The 22050-nt window shown below is 37.5% G+C and overlaps 1 protein-coding gene across 17 annotated transcripts in view; it reads left to right on the top strand.

Annotated features, from left to right (window-relative positions):
- The window catches only part of TRIP12 (thyroid hormone receptor interactor 12), a 147848-nt gene that overhangs the window by 33464 nt on the left and 92334 nt on the right, over nucleotides 1–22050 (top strand). For all 17 annotated transcript variants that reach the window (XM_077869111.1, XM_077869124.1, XM_077869125.1 and 14 more), the window contains exon 2: nucleotides 11730–11876. In XM_077869111.1, coding sequence (XP_077725237.1) covers nucleotides 11779–11876 — 98 coding nt within the window. In that variant the 5' untranslated portion in view covers nucleotides 11730–11778. The remainder of the gene's footprint in view (nucleotides 1–11729; nucleotides 11877–22050) is intronic.

Genomic DNA, 22050 nt, shown 5'->3' with positions numbered 1-22050 from the left:
TACTTCACCATTCTCCTTCTGAGAACATTTGGATTCTCTCCAGTTTTTCTATGACATACTGCAGCTAACATCTTGATTACATATATCTTTGCATACTTGTGCAAGTGTTTCTTTAGATTGTTAGATTCCCAGAAGATTCCTAGAAGTGGAATTGCTGGATTCTAAGTAGATGAGTGGCAATTTTTAATTATGGGATGTAGGGAGAGTCATGTAAAGATTGCGAAGGATTAGGTGATACATAAGATAGCAAAAAAAGGTGGTGTAACCTGTGTCAGTTCTGAAACCTACCTGATACTGGAATGAATGTAAGGGGCTTTAGAAAAAATCAGCTGGTTTCCCTTTACCCTCATTCTGATTGGGCCCAGGAATCTGTATGAAAAACTTAGGTTTGGGAATAACAACTCTAAAGTTGTTCTTGCTTATAGATTTGTTACGTGTTCTGGCTCATTATGAGGCAGTCATCATACCTACTTATTTTTGGTGATACTACTATTTGTAGAAATGTGCGGCACTGGTCTGTAGAGTATGTGACATTCTAAATGTGAGGGTTTTTTTTTTAACTTTTGAAAAATATTTTCTAAGACTTTCAGATTTAGATGCAATTCTTATGACATGATTTTAAACAAATTTGGTACTCTGCATTGTTCTTTGTATTAAAGTTACAGTTTGTATCTTGTCTCTTCAACTTTGAGTTGCATTTTTTTAGCTTTCTTTTCCATGATCCTAGCCACAAACTTGGTGATATTTGTTCCTGAAAATTCTCCAGGATTTAATGCTGTTGACTACAGGTTGCATATTGTTACATCAAAAAGTTGGTACCAATCCATGATTATCACAGTGTTGAAATACCTTTTGTTGTTGCAAGGCAGGCTAGGTAGACTTTCTAATACAAGCAGTGTTAAAGAAATTAACCTCTTTGATTTCATTATCACGTTGGAATCCACAGCAGTGACAACATGTATTGAAGAAAATATTTGGAAAGTAGTTACCTTCTTAGTGGGCCCCTATGCTCTAAAAGGTTTACATTTACCAAACATAGAGTTGTTTTTCTCTATCTGCGAGCACCTTGCTGTAAACTATGGGATACTTTGTGTTTTACTTTGAATAACTGTGATTCTTCCCAGCAGACCTCTTTCTCTTTGGGAGAGAGAGGCATTTTACCAATTACCCTTCTTCTCTCAGTAGCTCTTCCCTTTTGATTATCATTCTGTGATCATGGTGCTAGTAGGTCTTAATAAGGAAGAATTTACACAACATTCTCCATTTAGTGAAAGCTAAAATAAATATTAGGTCAGAGTGTTAAAAGTGTAGAGCAGAATTAGATTTTAGAGACTATGTAGTACAGCACCTTTCCCTTTTTTGTCTCTTCATTTGTGGATAGGTAGAAAAGAACATCTTTAAGAGGATGTACTAAAAATGCTGGTGATAAGCTGACCTTCTACCCCCACTCACCGACTGGCTAATTACGGGAGCCAGCAGGATTGAGACCTCTTAAAACTGGGTCTATGAGCCAACATTGGCCCATGGGCTGAAACTTGCTGACTCTAGTCTGTAATCCTGAGACCTTAACAACAAGAAAGAAATACTCTATTAAATGCAGTCAGTATTTTGAAGGATTATACAAGTAATAGGAGCTAAGATAGGATTCGCATTAGGGGGTGAGGTGCTCTGTATTTTAGAAGTAGCGGGGGTGGATTTTATCTGTTCGTGATAAATTGATCAGAGTACAGTATTCCACAAAATAGACTTTTGGTGCAGTGATAGATAGGAGTTCTTTCAGTGTTTCAGTGTGTCATTCTCTGTGGTCTGTGTTTTAGGCAGTAAGAACTCCATTTTCTTGGAAACAGGATTTGGATTATAAAATTACATTTTTTTAATATGTATCTGGCGTATGGCCTTTGAAGTAATCAGTTTTTGAATTTTTCTGCAGTTTTTAGTAATGAGACCTCATGATTTAAAAAATGAAGATGAGACAATAATCTGCTAAAAATGGCTAGTGTTTTCATGGTTTGTGGGTTGTTTTTTTTTTGGTTATTTTTACCCACCGTCATCTTCTGTAGAGTTAAAATTACAACATATATAATTGTGTAAAGAATTTTATGAGTAGGGAAATAGGTACATGATTCAAAATCCTCAAAAAGGCCTTAAAGGGTCCTATTCTAACAAGGTAAATAGTTTAAAGATTTTTTTTTTTAATGTATTGTCTACAGGTAATATTTAAGCCAATGCTTGCTTATATAAAATTACATATGTAGATATATTCTCTGCCCAGCATTCTGTACCTGCTCTTTTGCTTACCAAAATGTTGACAATAGTTTGGTTTCCAGTGCATAGAGCATTTTCGTTTTCAAAATCTTAGGGTGGTCTTCCTGTTTTATAACGTATTTTATAACCGATTTTTAAAATTGTGCAATAGTATTTTTTTTCTTCTGTTTCTAATAATAACCATGTCCTCCTTTTTTGTCTTCCTCGGTTGTTTCGCCAATTCAAATTTCTTCCTCCGACTTGTAATTAATTTTCAATTTTGCTTTTTTGGTTATTCTCCTTTTTGAGCAGAGCAGATCATCTAGGTGCAAAGCCGTTGTCCTACCTCTGGCTTTGTCGTTTGGTGATTGCCCAGCTGATTTTAATTTTGGAGTTAACTTTTCCCTTACCTGCTTCTCTCTCTGGTTCTAGTCTGTTCGTTCGTTCGTTCGTTCGTTCGTTCCTTCCTTCCTTCCTTCCTTCCTTTTTCCTTTCTTTTCCTTTCTTTTTTTTTCTGGTCTTGGTTAATTAGGGTGCCATTAAATACAAATGATGTGTGTACCTGCCTTCTTTTTAGTAGCCACGCCTCTCTTGCTAGACTGGCTCGTGAAACTACCGTAAGGAGGAGGTACTTTGATTTTTGTTGCCCTTGCTCTAGTTTTTAGTTTTTTCAAGGGAAAGGTCTTTGATAAGAACCCTTAAGGTATTATTCTTAACCTTTTTCTTCTTTAAAAACTCTGTGGTCTTTACCTCTTTCCTGTTTTCGGTATAGATTTTACTATATCTGGCAAATGGTCTTCTATGGCTTAGGGTGTAGTCCCATTTTTTCCCTCTAGTTTCATCATAAATGGGATTTTCTTATGAGTTTTAAGCTTTTATTCATTTTGCTTGATTTCAGGAAGGGAAATAAAGAAAAAGAACCTTTACCGTGCTCCTCTTTCTAGGAGGCAACTGTAAATGTCTGTGTTACATCCAAAAATCTTTTGAATCAAGTGCTCTTAGACTCAAGAAATATCAGAGTCCCTGTTATATGCTAATTAACGTATTAACAGTCAGTTGTGAATCTCAGGTCTCGCTGAATAATCTACTTTGTGAAAATAATGCCAAAATTAATCTCATTGACTTGCCATATAGGCGTGTAAAGTAGATTCTCAAGGTGCATTACAATTTTAAATTGTGGCTGTTGGCATCAGTTTGTATGCCTACTGTTGAGTTTGGTTGGTAAATGTTGGGTAACACTTAAAGGATTAAGTGTTTGTTTTAAGCACATTAGTTTTTATTTTATACTTGTTAGTGATGGTATAGTATAGAAATTATTCAGAGTTCAGACCCTGGTGAGTCAGGTGTGTTCTATTTGCCCCTCTCTAAATGGATCAGCTGTCAACAGATCAATAAACAAAAGTGGTTGAATTGGTATTTTGGATTAGAATGGCATAACGTAAAGTGTCCTTTCTATTGGCATTCTGGAGAGCTGGATTCCACTGTCATGTATGTTCCTAAATGGATGCATGCTCTTAAGCAGTTGACCCTCTGCATGTGGATTTCCTCTTGCATAAATGGGATAATTATATCAGCATGGATTGACACTTGAGTTTATGGTTTCTTCTTATGTATGTTCTTACTGCTGCCCAGCAGTCTTCCTTGCTCATGGTCTGCTCCTTTACCTGTTCTCTGTTAGGGAAACTTGAAATCCACTATCTCTTATTTTTCTCGTACATGTTAGTCACAGATTCAGTCAATCTAAGGCACATACTCCTTGCTTTTGTTTATCTTCTCTTGCCTCAGAGATTGCCTTTCTTATCATCTGAGTCTTAGGCTCTTAATTCTTTTTCCTCCTGTAGGAAACTGTACCCCGTTCCAACCTTTTTATAAGTTTTTCCCTTATATTCATAAACATTTTCAAGGCTTATTTTTTCAGAAAGGAAAATCACCCACACTCCTACCCATGTGGCCTGTATCAAACCTGCTTGCCCGTACTTCTTGGCTGTGTCTCCTCCATCCTCTTTATAGCCCCACATTTAGGATTTACTGTCCATTCAACTTAATCATATATACCTTTTCCTCCTCTTCATTTTGGAAACAATTCTCATCAATATCTAAATCTGATGACACTTCTCAGTCTTGTGTTTCTCTCGCTCTCTCCTTTCTTTGACCTTTGAACTTTGCCAATCTTATTCATACTCTTTAGTGTCTGTGACACCACCTTCCTGATCCCTCCTCCATATTTTTTGTTTGTTTTATACAACTTAGTGTTTATTCCGTACACTTCTGATGAGTTTTTGATTCTGCTCAACTGGATTCTTCCTTTTGTGTTTTCCTTAGATTTTAGTGTTTCCTAAGGTTTCATCCTGGGCTTGTTCTTCTCTTTATTCTGCGTACTTTCCATTAAGGAAATGAAATCTCCTTGATGATCTTGGTTTCACCTGGCTTCTGCTCATTGATAATTTCTCTCCTCTATATGTTTTCTTAGCTACTTAATTCCAGATCTTTAGTTCCATCTATAGACTGGAACTCTTTACCTAGATAACCTAAGTAATAACTCAAATTGGACGTGTTTGACATTAGACTTTATTTTTCTGCCCTGTGTTTTATTTGGTAATGTTACTACCATCTCTTCTGTGATTTTTCTCAAGTTAAAAGCATAACTTAAAACTAGAAATAACCTATAGTAAGGATTTTATTCAGCTCACTAATTAATTAAGGGGGAGACCTATTAGGGTAAAGTTGATTTAAAAGCATTTGGGGAACTGGATATTTAGGGGAAATTTAAGTAAGGAATTCTAGAATAAGATTACTGATGCCCCCCAGGGCAGCAAACTGCATCTTTGGGGTTATCTTCTCAGCTGTTGGAGAAGTTATTTGTATTTCTACTAGACACAGATCTGCAAGGCAACTTAAGAATTAGTTTTCTGAACCCCTCAATAATAGCATATAACAAAGTTAATTTTCCTCTTTTCTAGAAAATTAATTCCTAGGTGAGCCTGTTAAATAATAATGTTTTGTTTGACATTGGAAGGATATGCTTTCTTGTTTTAGATTACTTTTTTAAAGATTTTATTGATTGATTGATAGAGCGAGCGTGTGCATAAGCAGCAGAGTGGAGAGGGAGAAGCAGGCTCCCCGCTGAGCAGAGAGCCCAGTGCAGGGCTCCATCTCAGGACCTCGAGATCATGATCTGATCCCAAGGCACACACTTAACTGATTGAGCCACCAGGTGCCCCTAGATAACTATTTTTTTTAAAGAAAATTACTTATTCATGAGAGAGAGAGAGGCGCAGAGACACAGGCGGGGGAGACGCAGGCTCCATGCAGGGAGCCCGAGAGAGAGAGAGAGAGAGAGAGAGAGAGACAGAGAGACAGAGAGACAGAGAGACAGAGAGAGACAGAGACGCAGGCAGAGGGAGAAGCAGGCACCATGCAGGGAGCCTGATGTGGGACTCGATTCTGGGTCTCCAGGATCATGCCCTGGGCCAAAGGCGGCACTAAACCGCTGAGCCACCCGGGCTGCCCCTAGATAACTTTATAACTTTCCTTAAACCTGTCTCACCAGAGCAAGAAACTTTGAGCATTTCAGATTAGTGTTCTTATTCTTGTGCATGCTGAAATCTCATAACTACAGACCTATGTTCTCTTTACTGATTGTGTAGATTTCATAGTTTCAGTGTTTGACTGCCATCTCTTCATTCCACCTTCCATTAACAGATCTTCATTTATCCTTAGATCTCTGGGGGCTTAATAGTTGATCTGCCTCCATATCTGCAGGTCTTAGATGCAAAATTTTGGGTTTTAGGCCTTCCATGATACAGATCGAACCTGTTTCCAGGTCCAAATTCTTCCCAGATCTCGTGTTTGAGCGCTAATAATATACTCAGCGTTCCTCCATTGTGATTTCCTCATTCCTCTGTGCCCTTCTTAATGGTTTTGCCTTTCGAAGTTGGCCCTTGTCAATCTGATGAGGGCAAAATTAAGTCACCTTTTCTTGTCTGTTCACAGTATCACCTTTGGTACTACTTCTTGGATCATTTAGTGTATTTTCTGACAATTCGTTTAAGGTATTGGTCAGTTAAAACAGATTTTTTTCCCAAAAAAATGTAAAAGGATTAGAATCTTTGGGATATCCTCCCAGCTTGGAATGTCAGGATTCTCAAATGTTTTGATTAAAAAATGGTAAATGTATAATTATTTATTTGGCCATATAACATAGTCCTAAAGGGCATGGACTTTAGGTCAAATCTCTGTTTGAATGTGGTCCGGTTACCTGTTTGCCTCTTGGTGTTAGGATTATTTTAACTAAGTGCTACAGTTTCTCGGAAGGAAGGAAATTTCCAGTACCTATTTTTGGTAAGGTTGTTGTGGAAATTACATGAAAAGGCACTTACCTTGGTACATGGTATAAGCACAGAGTAAATGTTACCCATAATTGTTTTTATTTTAGTTTTCACTTTAAAACCTGCATTTTTCCACTAAATATTTTTTCTAGTGTTAAAATGTGTAGCTTGAAAATACTGCTTTTATGTGCTGTACAACGTTGTTATTGCATCATGACATTGGATTGGTTTTGATGCCCCGAAATTGAAATAAATGCTTAGCCGACCTAATTCTCAAGTCACTTGGCCCTTTTCCCTGTACCCAGTGGCTCTTACTCTTCCTCTCTGCTTCTTGTGGGCGGGGATTGCTTCCTGGCTTTCAGCACCTCTCAAACCCTTGCTTTTCTGGAAGCTGAAAGGTTATTCATTCCAGTTTTAAAGATAGTCTTATTTGAAGTCCTTGACATTCTTTCTTAGGGAAAAATGACTTCTTTTGTAAACAAGGATGACGTCTCTTTTATTGTGGAGTTGTTTAATACTACCACTGGGATGTTTAAGTTACCATACTTGCTCCTAAGTCTAAAAAAAAATTTTTTTTTTGGACCTAATATATATAGTTGTTCGCATCTGCAGTTCTGGATGCCATTACTTAGTCTGAAAGTCCATATGCCATATCTTGTTGCATGCAGGCTTCTCAATTGTATAACTTCCCTTATATGTAAAGGAGGAATAATAAAATGGTTTATAAGGCTCATTGGCACATTTAAATTTTGCTTAATAGAATAAACAGAGGAGTAAAGTGTTATGTAATTGTGTATATTACTGTTGTGATTAATTAAACTCTAGTTTCAGAATCTGAAGCTAAACCAAGTCTCCTTTGGAGGACCACATCTAAATAGAGTGCATTAGAAATGGAGGGTGGGGAGACACTAGATAAGACCTTAGTTCGCTTTGGGGCTAGTCATGACACTCTACATTACTAAATTGGAGATTTGTTTTCCATCAGATGTCCTTCATGTGATGATAATTCTGCACAAGTACTAACTAACCTTTGTGGCATTCCTTTCCTACTTGGCCATTTGATTAGGAAGAACTAACACATCCTTGAGTTAATTTTTACAATCTATCTGTGTTCTCAGTTTTACAATGAGTGAATGGTTGGTTTTGTTTTGTTTTGTTTCCCCTAACCTCAACCTCTCTTCTGTGGTTTTTGAATTACAAAATGAGAATGAAATCAGTTTCCAAAATGACTGCAGTTGAAGTTTCTTTGAAAGAATATCCTTTTTATAAAACTTAATGAATTTTTAAATGTAGATTAATATGCATTTGTTTTTCCTGAATAAGTTCTGTTTGCCTGAAGAACTACTTTTTCACATGAAATTCAAATGCTGTTTCACTTCAACAGCGAGTAAGTTTGTTGGTCACTTAGCTGTTAACAAAGTCATCACAAGTTTTACAGTCTTGAACATACCCATTAGTGTTTTTATGCTTTTTCTATTGAATTGAAAGTCCTATAGGCCATTTGTTTTATTTCAATTTGTTAGGAATTAATATCAGAAGTGTTAGTGGAAAAAATCCCAGTGATTATTTTCGCAGAAATGAAGGTAGTAAAAGAGTAGTATGTTTCAGGAGTTGGGAGGTAGCGTTACTAATAGGCTGGACTTAAAACTTTGAGTTTCAGCATGAAGATGGAATCTTTTGAGTTCATATTCCTTTCAGGTTATTAAGATACAGATTCTAGGAATATAGTTTTTATATTAGTATAACTTGTGTTTGTTTTATTTTTAAAATATTTTATTTGAGAGAAAGCACAAGCAGAGGGAGAAGTAGGCTCTCTGCTGAGCCAGGGAGCCTTATGTGGAGCTCAGTCCCAGGACCCTGGGCTAGCAGATGCTTAACCGACTGAGCCACCCAGGCGCCCCCTTGTGTGTGTTTTAAAATTTAATTAGTAAAGTACTGGCATAAGTAATTGGTTAAGACAGTACTGAATATTCATATAGCAAGAAGGAAACTTAGATGGTGAAAGCTTTTGGGCTCTTAACTGGAGCCAAAGAGGAGTTAAATTTGGTTGAAGTTGAGGTGGTGGTGATTGCCAGAAGGGATAGATCTCAGTATCAAGATTCAGAGGATTAGTTCCTCCACAGATGGCTTGAACTTTTTTGAATTTGTCTGTAATACAGAGTTGAACTTGGTCTTCCTGGAAAAGGTCACTTCTAGCTTTGGATTTATTGGTAACCTGCCAGTGGGGGAGAGTCCTACATGTGTCTTGTTAATCTTATATTTACTTTTTTGGGTTTCAAACTTAAGAGTTTAACAGAGCCTGGCCTCCTTCCTTAAAGATCAACTTATGGACTGCTTGATTGGCTCAGTTGGAGCATGCAACTCCTGATCTCATGGTTGTGAATTCAAGTCCCATGTTGGGGGTAAAGATTACTTAAAAATAAAATCTTTTTTTTTTTTTTTTTTAAATCAACTCATGCTTTAAAAGCAGGTAGCACTTTGGTCTTCTTACTTGCCACCCTTTCTCTCTTAAATCTCAAGAATTATCCATGAGCAGGCCATAGGCTGATAATGGTACTGGTGGAGCTCTGAAGATGTTGGGCATATTGTTTAGATTATTTTGGTAACTATAGGTCAGAATAAGGAGTGTAACTTATACTTCTATTTGAATGACTTAACACCGCATGACATACAGTATGCATTTAGTAGCAGAAAATAGGCAGGTGAGTTCTACCAAACTTGTTGAATAATATCTGCTTTTCAAAGTGAAAGTAGCATTATCATGCTAGTCTTTTGTATCCATGCTCTTTAGGGTCCAAGTGAAATGGCATTGTGATGTTTGAACTGGTAAAGATTCTTGTTTGAATTCTGAGATAGAATGGCTTTTCTTTCTTTCTTTTTTAAAGATTTAATTTATTTATTCATGAGAGACACAGAGACAGAGGCAGAGACACAGGCAGAGGGAGAAGCAGGCTCCAAGAAGGGAGCCCGATGTAGGACTCGACCCGGAGTCTCCAGGATCATGCCCTTGGTTGAAGGCGGCACTAAACCGCTGCGCCACCTGAGCTGCCCTTTTTCATTCTTTAATAGGGTGCAGTTCTCTTGTGCAGTATAACTAGGAGAGCTCTTTTAAAATTTCTCCAATTTCTGCACCCACAGAATCAGAATCTCTGAGAGCAAAAGCCAGGCATTCATATTTTGACAAAGCTTCTCAGGTTATTGTGAAGCTTATCCTTAATTAAAAACACCATTTATTGTGTTTATAGCAAAATTCACTTTGAGAACTATTATTGCTAGAAATGTAAACTTACCTTGCTAGTGGTTTTTATGGTGAAGTCTCCCTCAATATAGATTATTTTGCTACAAGTATTCTTTTCTTCTGAGTAAGCATTTATAGTAATAACAGTAATAGTTAATATGTAGTGAGGTTTTGCAATACCAGAGGTACTGTGTTAAGTGGTTTGCATGGATTTCTCATTTAATCGTTCCAACTGCTCTGTGAGGTGAGTTCTTGATTCCCATTCAGTAGACTGAAGGACAGACAACAAGGTGCGTGGACTCAGAATTCAAACTCTGCTAGAGGCAGTTTGATTCCAGAGCCCTTCATTTCTAACTTCTGTGCTAGAATAAACCTGCCTTATTTATGGCTTGCAAAAGGTAAATAACAAAGATGACTCCTTTCATCTCAGGCTTCAGAGCCCAGGTCCTCTTTCTCAATGGCAGGCAGTATTAACAAAGTCTGTCTTATGAATCCTTCCATCAGTTTGCAGGGTGTAGACAATCCATGAGGGTATATACGCAACCTTTTTAAGTATACATACCCACAGCAGGGAGTTTTATACTGTTTACCCTCTACCATATCTTGGGGGAGATCTTTCCATATCGGTACACGTAAATTTAATTTTTCTCTAAATGTTTTAATACTATTTCCTGTTCTTCCTAAAACTGACAGTAATTACATTAGTGATTTGAACTTTCTCACCAGGGTTTGTTTAGTATCTTAATTGATGAAAATGTGGACATATGTGATAGAAACAATCCTTTTCCACTGATTTGGGTCAGCATGTAACTTAAGACCCACTTCCTGTTAAAGGCATGGAATTGAATCTCTTAAAACAAAATCCAGTAATAGATTTAATCATGATTAATTTGCATTCTCTTTAGCACCATTTCCAATAATGTCACATTCATTCTCTTCCCTCCCCAGTAAATAGAATTAAAGAACTCTGCTTGGAGTTTGGCTGGAGGCTTAAGAAAAATTGTGAAGGCCTGATTAATAGAAATTGTGATTCTTTTTATGATAGTAATATTGGCCTTATCAGTTGAACTGATTTTCTTTTGAGTATCAGCCTTTCTTCTGTATTGCAATTAAATTTCTTATAGAAAGTTCATGTTGATTAAGAACTGTGTTTTGAGCTAAATTGTTATACTTAAGAATTATGCTCTCAATTTCTGGTTGCTAACAACTCTGTGAGATAGATAGGTGATATACTGATTTCACAGAAGAGGTAAATGAAATCTAGAAATTAAGTATCTTGTCCAAGGTCACAGCCAGCATAGCTGATGTTGAAATCTAGAATATGTGGGACCATTTCTCAATTCACTGTACTTGAGCTGCTTTCTCTTCATTTCTCCATAGTGTTATGGTTTCATTTGTATTTATGATGGCATTTATTATTCATAGCAATACTGTGAAGTAGGTATGATGTGGTGTTTTTTTTTTTTTATTTTGTGGCTGAGGAGTTGGAGGCTAGAGGCTCTGATTTGTACAGAGGCATAGTGCTTTTAATGCCTGTTCTATCACAGGACTTGAGCCAAGGTACTCTGATGTTGGGTGCAATGCCCTTTTCTACACACTACAAGAAATGGAAAAGCAAATATAAATTTCTACTGTGCTCTGTTTTCTTTGTGAATTTCCTGGGTGTTCCATACAAAATCTTTAATTTTATGTGCTGAGTTTTGGACCACGTGCCTTAATTTTGGTGTATTCCCAACATCTTATAATATACTAATCAGATTTCAAATAAGGCAGTGTGTAGCATTGGTGAAGGCTGTACAGATTATTTACATAAAATTTCCCCTTCATTTTGGGTGCCCTTTACTTGGTTTTTGTGTTGTACTTTTGATTTTGTAAATCAAAAATAGCTGATTTTTTTCTTATTTTTTTTTCCTTTTTAGTGAATGGTAGTGTCTAGAAAGGGTATGTCCCTTCAAGAGAGAGGTGCCAATGTCCAACCGGCCTAATAACAATCCAGGGGGGTCACTGCGACGTTCACAGAGGAACACTGCCGGGGCCCAACCACAAGACGACTCGATAGGAGGAAGGTATGTATTTGATGGTAATTGGTGAAAAAAGTCTTCTTATAAACCTCATCATGAAGACAAAAACTTAAATGGTTCAGTACAAATGGGTAATTTTTTCCTAATTTTTGAGCCAAGTAACAAATAAAACTGGAATTCAAAGCAGTTCTTTCATCATTTCCCAAATGTGCTAGGCTCAAAAAATACTTGTCATTGACATTATCAGAAATCTAATTTAAGGGTCATGACCATATGGTTATATCCTGTTTGGTTTGCCCTTTCTCTTCACTCTCTTAAACACGTGCTATAGCATGGCTTTCGATTGAACATTTTTGGTGCCTCTCTTTATCTGTCATTATTTACATTATTGAAAGGAAGTTTCATTTAAGATCTTGTACTGATAACTAGCTTTTGAGTCCCCTCTCCCCCCCCCCCCCCCCATCTTATTGTTTGACAGCATATGGATGCTGACAGGCTGGTGAAGTGGTCTGACTTTGTGGGCATATCACATCCTCATCATTTTCTTAGTGGTCTGGTGTTAGCAGGGTTTAGTCGGAGTATTTGTATAGGAGTTAGTGTGAAGAATAAGATGCATTCTCTGGAATGGAAAATACTGTGTTGTAATTTAGCCAAAGACTGTCATTTTATGGATAAAATACTTTGAAGTTTACTTTTGCAAGGCGTAATTCTCTGACCCATGTTTAGCTTGCAGTCAGTAATGGCAAGATTCTGACATGACTACCTGATAGAACATTTGGAGGCATTACCATGTATATATTGTCTAGTAAATTTATAAAAAATAAGCATCGACTGTAAAGAGTATATAAAGTTCTCCTGTTGATGTCAGGCTATTTTTAGTAGTTGAGCATTTGGACTTTGGACTAGGACAGCATTCTGTGCCATGACTGCCATTCAATAGCCATGTGTCCTTCGTTATATCTTTTAGGAAACCTCAAGTTGTTAGTCCACACGGTGGGGGGAATATTTGTTTCCTAGGGCTGTTAGTAAACTTCAGCAATGTATGTTACACTGGTAGCACAGCGCTTAATACAGAGCTCTGACCTTGGTTTTTGCTTTTTTACATTCAGATTATTCTTTGTAGCAGCCGCATTTTATTTATCTGTTGATTAAAAAAATATGCCTTTTGCTTTATAAAAACATTGCGTGTTTATTTTAGAGAGCTTAGAAAACACAGAAGAGTATAAAGGAAAACATCCTAATTCCACAATTCAAGTATAACCATGGTTAACATTGGCATAGTTTCCTTAGTCTTCTTTAATGCATGTATATATATGTGCATGTGTTTGCACATATGTGCACATCAGTACTTGTACCATTTTGGGGGTACCTGCCTGGCTCAATTGGTAGAGCATGTGACACTTGGTCTCAGAGTCATGAGTTTGAGCCCCACGTTGGGCATAGAGATTACTTTAAAAAACATTAAAATCAGTGAGTAACTTGAACCTTTTGAACAATTGAAGTTTTACATAGTAATAGTTCTTTTTTCTTTTTCTTTTCTTTTTTTTGAGGTTTTTATTTATTTATTCATGAGAGACACAGAGAAAGAGAGAGGTAGAGACTTAGGCAGAGGGAGAAGCAGGCTCATGCAGGAAGCCAGATGTGGGACTCGATCCCGGGACTCTGGAGTCATGCACTGAACCAAAGGAAGATGCTCAACCGCTGAGCCACCCAAGCATCCCATAGTAATGTTCTATTTGAACTTTTGTGTATGACTGACAAACAATTTTGGTCTTCATATAGTATACTAGTTCTAAAATCCACAATGCTGTTTCAGCACCATTATCTTTTTTTCTGTATGTTGGTGTTAAATATTTTATTGCCTTATATTTTAAAAATAGCAGGAAACAAATAGAAGTGGTTAATATTAGTCATATGATGTATTAGTTTAAAATCAAGATGGAACTCTGTTGATTTGTAGATTGGCACAATTTTGCTATAGTTTATTTGCTTTAAGTCTGTCAGTGATAACATGTTCAGTTGGTGCACACACCAACGGCAGAAAACAGTATGTAGGCTCCTCAAGAATTAAAAGTAGAAAATAAAATGCAATTCAGTAATTATACTGTTGGGTATCTACCCAAAGAAAACAACATTAATTCCAAAAGATATATGCATCCCTCTGTTCACTGTAGCATTATTTATAATAGCCCGGATACGGAAGTAACCTCTAAACATCCATCTTTCTAACAATGGGTCGAGGAGATGTGGTTATATGTATACAATGGAAATAGTACTCAGCCTAAAAAACAGAATGAAATCTTGCCATTTGAAAAAACATGGATGGAGTTAGGGAATTGTGCTGATTGAATTAAATCAGTCAGAGAAAGACAAATACCATATGATTTCAGTTTTATGTGTAACCTAAAGACAAAATGAACAAACTAAAAACAGAAACAGACTCCTACAGAGAACAAATTGATAGTTGCCAGAGGGGAGAGGGATGGGTGGCAGGTTGGTTGAAATAGGTGAAGGGGATGAAAAGTTCAAGCTTTCAGTATTAAAATAAGTCACAGATGTGAAAAGTACAGAGGGAATATAGTGGACCACATTGTAATAGTATTGTTTTATAGTTGACAGATGGTGACCATACTTAGTGTGGGAGCACTGAGTAATGTATATAGAGTTGTTAGATCACTATGTTGTACACCTGAAGCTAATATTCCCAACCATACTTCAGTAATAACAATTTGGAAAAAAAAAATTGTATGCTCAATTGTGAAGGATAAGTATAAAATTTAAAAATGTGTTTGGAATGGCAGAAAACATGCTAAAGAATATAAAGCAGAGTTAAATGAGGGTTTTTGTACTTTCATCCCTTCTCCCTTTTAATAATGTAGCCCATTTCATTTCTTATTGTTTCAGCTTTTGCATGTTTTCAAAAAACATTTCCTGGCGAAACTAGCACAAAAAGAGGGCCAATTCCTACCACCCCCCAACTCCAACCCCCCCCCCCATTTAAAACCCAGTATCATCTGTGTCATTTGCTGTGTCCCTAGAATTGTTTAAAAAACATGACTTTATGTTCCGTGTATAGCTATACCATAATTTAATAATATATATATTTTCCTCATTTTTGTATGGATAAGTATAATTATGAATCAGGACATGCAAATTTAGAATATTAGCCAGAAAAATATTACTGGTTTGACTAAGAATGCAAATTAGGAGCTATTTATTCATTTGAATTTTATTTTCCCTTCTTGATTCTTTGCTCATGATAGAATCTCTGACCTGGAAAGAACCTTTTTATCAAAGACCAGGCTTACAGTTGAAACCCTGTAGAGTGTGCTATACTAGAAGTGATCTAACCTCTGAGAAATCTGTCTGGTGATTTTGGGGGTGAGAGAGGACTGGGGTAAGTTAAGAGGGAGTAATTACAACTGTGTTTTCATTTTCTTTTTCTGATGCCTGTTGATTGGCTTTCCTAAGTAAAATGTTGTTATTGTGGCTTCTGATTCAAAAATAGACCTGGTCTTGAAAATGTGCTCCTAGTGACACAGTACCTCCACTCATGCTAATATCAGCATCCACAACAACAGCGCACTTTATGGCCTGTTTTAAGCTAAAATTTTCTTATACGTGTTCTTTCAGTAGAGACTCACATAAGCTCTGTGTGCTAATAAATATGTAACCCCTGTTCTCTGAATGTCGTAGTTTGCTCAACTTTATACAGCTAGTGTGTAGAGTCAGGACCTGATTTCCAGGAACTCTAAAGTCAGTGATTATTTTCATTATGCTGAACTGTTTATACTGCACAAACCACTTAATCCATATGATAGACTTGGAGGAGAGATGAAGTATGTATAATGAAGAATATTAGGTCATTCAGATGAGGACCTAAGTAGCAATTTCTCCCTCCTAGAATTTTTAAATTCACCCATTTTTTTTTAATTTACTGCCACCCCCCGCCCCCCCAACTTGGATCAAGCTGTCTTTGCATAACTTTCCTTCCTGTGACCATTCCTGCCCTTCCCCAAATCAAGGTCACTTAGCTTTTCTTTTTAGAAGGACAATTTTCATTCATTTTTAATAGAAATGAGGATCTTTGGTATATATTTTAACCTCCCTTGATTTTCTCTGCTCTGTTTTTCCCTATCCTTGTTCTCTATCCATAAATGAACTAGACCTCTTCCTCCTTTCCTCCTTTATGATTTCTTTCTTTCTCTTCCATAGTTTTTTGAGCTATAGCTGTTCTGTTCTTCTCTTTTTTGTTCTCTGCCTGATTCTTTATTTTTTGAGAGATAGGGCTAGGGGGTAAGGAGAGAGACAGGAGAGAGAGAGGAGCGAGAGAGAGAGAGAGAGAGAGAGAGAGAGAGACTCTCAAGCAGGCGTGCCCCGCCCCCCCCAGCCCCTGGCATGGAGCCTGTGGTAGTCCTTGATTTCAAGACTCTGAGATTGTGACCTGAGCCAAAAATCAAGAGTCTGATGCTTAACTAACAGCCACCCAGCTGCCCCTCTCTGTCAGATTTTTTTTAATGGAGTAAGGAAATTTTTGAATCTATTCCACTCTACCTTCTCAGTCCCATTAAAAAAATTTGCAAAGTGGGATCCCTGGGTGGCGCAGCGGTTTGGCGCCTGCCTTTGGCCCAGGGCGCGATCCTGGAGACCCGGGATCGAATCCCACATCGGGCTCCTGGTGCATGGAGCCTGCTTCTCCCTCTGCCTGTGTCTCTGCGCCTCTCTCTCTCTCTCTGACTATCATAAATAAATAAAAATTAAAAAAAAATTAAAAAAAATTTGCAAAGTTTAAATTCTTTATTACAAAGTAAAAACTCAATTATGAGATTAAAAAAAATTTCATTTATTTATTCATGAGAGAGACAGAGAGAGGCAGAGACACGGGCAGAGGGAGAAGCAGACTCCATGCAGGGAGCCTGACGTGGGACTCGATCCCGGGTCTCCAGGATCATGCCCTGGGCTGAAGGCGGCGCTAAACCGCTGAGCCCCCGGGCTGCCCAGTTATGAGATCTGTAGGTAATAACTTTTTGTTAATATTGTCAGAGCAGGGATTTAAAAACATTTTTGAGCCAGTGTTAATTGTACAGAAAGTAAATACGTTTTGCTTTAAAATCTATTTCAATTGAAAAAAAATCTATTTCAATCAGATGGGATATAGAAAAGCACAAAAAGGACATGAATATCTAGAGATAAGTTTGTGTTAACAGTTTGATTTTTATCTGTCTTGAAAATACAATTTAGCATATAGCCGATCACAGTGTAAATACAGTTTGGATCCTGCTTTTTCCGAAACTCAGCATTCTAACAAACATTTTCTCACATTACAATTATTTTTGGTAATTGTTTACAAATGGCTATATGATTTACTGAATCAAGTGTAACAGTTTCCAAAATTACTTTATAGTTTTTGGATAGTTAAATGGTTGTAGTAGGAAGGTTGTTGCTCATGCTTAAATGTTCGTTTTTCAGGTGTCCTTTAAGGATAGGTTCCCGGAAGTGAAGTTGCTTGAGCAAAGGGAGTTTTTTATGGTCAACCTGTTTCACATATGGTCAGCTTTTTTTCACCCGTTTACTTATCATCAGGAAAAGGAGTGTTTTCTCATCATTCTGTTCATGTTATTTTCACCTTGTTAATTTGATAAGGAAAAAAATCATATTTATTTTATTGGTATTTCTATAGTAATGAGGTTAAACATTGGAAAAATAAGTTTAAGGAATGAGATCTGAGAATATTTTCAACATAAGCATACCAGTTAAGTTTATATATGTTGTGAATCTCCCTTCATACTAATATACAGTAGAACTGACCCTTTAAAGTCACTCTGCTGATGTGAGCCCCTCTTGTAACAGTAACCCTCTTTTGTTGAATTATCTCCCTCAGTTCTTTCACCCCTGCAGTTTGAATGGTAGTCATTCTTTTCCAACATGATCGTACTCTGCTCTTGGCTGCCCATTGCGTGGCTTTTTGCCAAAGCTAGGAGAATCTGCAGTCCTCCATTTGTCTGATGGTTCATTGGTGGGAATGTGGTGGTCACATGATTCAAATTGGAAGCTTTCTCCTCCTGGTAGCAAAGAGAAGATGTGAATTTTAAGTTGTCAACTGCATATCTCGTGCCTTAGGGAAGATGGACAGGCAGAGAAAAGCAACTATATTAGTGTGTGTTTATTAAAGTTCTGTCAAGTTTGAGTTCCTTATTCTTAATTTTTTTTTTTTAATTTATTTTATTTGAGAGAGAGAGAAAGAGCAGGGAAGTTCCTGTTGAGCAGGAAGCCTGATGTGGGGCTTGATCCCAGGATCCTGGGATGACCTGAGCAGAAGGCAGATGCTTAACCAACCGAGCCACCCAGGTGCCTGAGTTCCTTAGCTCTTTAGAACTGTATTGACTCTTGTCTTCTCTAGGTTTGGTTATTTAGCTGTTGTTTTGAATCTGGAGATATATGTGTATTATTAAAGATTTTATTTATTTGAGAGAGAAAGAGAGAGCTCATGCAGGGGGAGGGGCAGAGGGAGATGGAATCTCAAGCAGACTCTGGGGTCAGAGTCGGATGAGGACCTCTATCATCACCTGAGGTCAGAGTCGGATGAGGATCTCTACCATCACCTGAGCTGAAATCAAGAGTCGGATACTCAACCTGACTGAGCCATCCAGGTGCCTCATGTGTGTATTATTTTAATAAAGCCTCTTTTGGCTTTAAAGAGTCCAATCCAAACTCAGTATAAGATTGTATTTATCCATTTGTAGATAACCAGGCTAGTAAACACCATGCTCAAACTAGTCATAAAAATGAGAGTAGAAAGCCTTTATCATAAGCTGTTCCAACTCAGTAGGGGAGATGGGCATGGAGGTGATTATTAGAGTCAGGTGAGAAACATATCTAGCGATGACCTCATTGATTTGAGCTCTGAAGGCTGAAGAAACAGTTGCAAAGCAGGTGGTACATGTCAGCTATATTTGTCTCTACTTGACATGTGGTATCATTAGTTACTTAGAGGGTGTGGATTTTATTTCTCATTTTTTGTGCTACTTGTTACTTTGCCCTGAAGTGGTAGGTGTTCAACAAATAATAGTGTGGGCTCAAAATAAGGTTTACTTCTTTGACCTTTCTAGGCACAGAAATGTGACAGTCTTTTATGGAAGTGATCATGAAAAGATGATTCGAGTGAAGGCAGAGTTGAAATAGGGCAGGGTCGAAATGGGCTACATAAGGGTGGGCTGTATGCTATAGGAACTAACAGCCAGATACTTCTTGTATTTAACAATCTAGCCACCAGAAGACATGTCCATACCGAGTCAGTTGCAGACTCTTCTTTAGATCTGCACATTCAGGGACTCACTAGCATTGCTCTGGCAAGGGGGTGTGGGGAATTGCCCTCTGGCTGTCCAAGGCTTCCCCCAGAAGGGATTCATTTCCTCTTACATTCCCTTGACAGAACAAGCTAAATGGCTGTGCACAGCTTCCAAGTAGTTTGGCAAGTGCCTCCCTACCCTGTGTTCTGGTCAGAGGAGAAAAAGACTATTTGTAAACTGCACATCATAGCTGTCAAAGGCTGTCAAAGCCTTTTTTTTCTTTTTTTTTTTTTTAATTCTTACTGCCATGTCTACAACAGACCTTTTGTTCCCTTCCTGAAACTGTTTGGTACAGCAGAGCCATGGGTATGTATGGTGTGTTTTCTTCGATCTTCTACTTAATTCACCAGTACAGATACCTTTTTTCTATTTGTTGTGTGTTGTGTATCTTCTGTCTCTTTTTTTATCCTGACCTTTGCTGAGGCAGGTGGAAGTTCAAGCTTTAATCTCTTTGGGAGGAGGAGAATGTTAATGGGAGACATGGTTAGTGTGGTGTGAAAATGGCCTCCTTGTTTCTTAGGACTAAATTGAAACCACTTTAATAAAAATGAACAGTAGAGTTAGCCAGGTAACTTGTTAGCTTCCTCCTCTCAGTTATGGTGAATATTATACTACTATAATTAGGTACTCTTGAGTTTTAGCCACCTAGCCATGTACGCACAGGCTCACTTCTAGCGCTGCTTTGGTAATGCTGAGAAGGCCAGTCGTCCCACCAGGCCTTTGGGCTGGGAGGCAAGATTTACAATGTTGTGTTCATCACTGGCACAGCTTGGTCTAAGGAGGAACAGAGGCTACTTTTTTGTAGTTGGAAGTTAGGCACATTGGATTCTTAATAGTTACCTCTGTTAAGTTTTTTTTTTTTTTTTTTTTTTTTGGACCAACAAAATAGTATCTTAGGTGTTGTGTAATTTTCTTTGCAGTATAGATTTTTATTGCTTTAATCATCAAGTGTGTGATTGTATTTAAAAGTCACATCATAAGCATATTGGAAACCTGTAAGATGTCAGCTGCCATGGATGATTTTGTATCCTTAACTGAGGCTTTGCTTTGAGTCTTCTTTTCCTCCATATTGAGGGAATCTGCTGTTCCACACCCCAGTTTTTACAAGTGCTTTCTGAGTATCAGAATGCTTTCCTGGAAGAGTATGGGTGTGAAAGAAAAAAGGAATATATACAAATGCTCCTTCCATAGTTGAACAGCAAGTTTAGCATCACACATGGAAGGCTGTTCCTTGGTAATAGGGAAAGCAAAAGAAAGCAGGAAGACTCCTTTTTTGCCATTCTTTCTTCCTTTTTTTAATCATATATCATCTGCAAAGCCTTAAGCCACTTAATTTGACATATATACAATTAGGGACAGAAATACCACCATGGACAGGAAAAATTTCATAGCTGTTGACGTAGGCCTTTTCCTTTGACTCCAAGTCCCTAGGTATAGCTGCAGGGTTTCAGCTTCAGGGAGTCAATGTCTGGACGCAGTCTCACTTTCCGCCTGCCTATGGTGGGAAAGTGATTTTCGTGCCAGCCTCATTTCCTACATCTTTAAAATGGAAATGGACCTGCCTTGGATGTCATTTGAAGATTAAGTTGGATAATGCATTTAAAAAATTAATGTTTATCACATAATCACACCTTTAAAAGTGTGTATTCTGTGGCTATCTTAAGTTTTTACTTCTGTAGTTAAAAAAAGGCTCTCTAGCTTATGAAATACGTAATACCAAATCACTAATCTATCACTAATCACTAATTTACTTTGGATTACCTTGGTGGTTATACTCCTTACTCAACTTCTTTGTGACATGTGGGGAGTGAAAGTTTATTGAGCTGTAGAGTTCCCTGTTGAGGGCATCTTTTTCCACACTTTTGATTACGCTCAATCCCTCTGCCTTGTTTTTGTTACACAGCAAAGTACTCACTATAGTTTGGTATTACTTACATTGTTAAACATACAGAGTTTTTGCTTTTGCATTACTGTTTCTAACCCTGTCAGTCTCTCACTGCAAACTGTTAGCAAAGGACAAAATCTAGATCCTTTGACAAGGCATTTAAGCCCTAGCCTGTCCTTTCAACCTTGTTTCCTAATGTAGCTCTGTGCTCAGGGAAATTCATATCATTTGCCAGGTGTCAGTGGGTTTCATGTTTTCTTGCCTGTGCCTTTGCCTATACTCCGTTTTTGACTCGAATGTTCTTTTTCTTCAGGTTTTCATTCTTGAGGGTGTGGTTTAAATGCCATATAGTCTGTAAAGCCTGTATTCTGCTAGAAGTATTTCTCCCTTTGTTGGGAACTTTATAGCACCTGGTAGATCACTTTATTTTATGAGGCACTGACCTCTTTGAGGATGGGAACTTGACTGTGTTATCCATATTTATATGCCTTGTCATGACTTGCATATATTTGAGTTGCAAACCTAACAAATCTGTTAAAATGAGTAGCCTGTTACAGTAGTTCTCAACTCTGTTCTTTCTGATCTAATGCTCCCACTCTTAATGTGTATCATATAATATTGGCATCTTTATTATGACGTCCCTGTGTTAACTTGGAATGAATTAAGTACAAAATACCTGCCTAAACAGTTTAGAAACATAAGATGTTTCTAAATATATAAAATGTACAAGCATTTTACAAGGGTAAAAATAAACAGTAAAAGGAAAACAAAAGATATTTCAGTAGGTAAATGCTTGGGTGCGTTGACACATGAGGACAGGGTATTCAGATGTTTGCATCTGTATTTGAATTTATTGAATGTGACAGCTACAGCAACATAATAAATGCCATAAGCATTTTCATTGTAGACTTTTCCAGAATGATACATGACCTTGGTAAAGCTGCAAAAAATGTAATCTTTTGTTGATTCCCATGGATTACTGGAG

This window comes from Canis aureus, chromosome 24, assembly GCF_053574225.1.
Source record: "Canis aureus isolate CA01 chromosome 24, VMU_Caureus_v.1.0, whole genome shotgun sequence".
Classification (NCBI taxonomy): Eukaryota; Metazoa; Chordata; class Mammalia; order Carnivora; family Canidae; genus Canis; species Canis aureus.
Note: the sequence above shows the minus strand (reverse complement) of the source record. Positions and strands in the feature narration are given on the sequence as shown.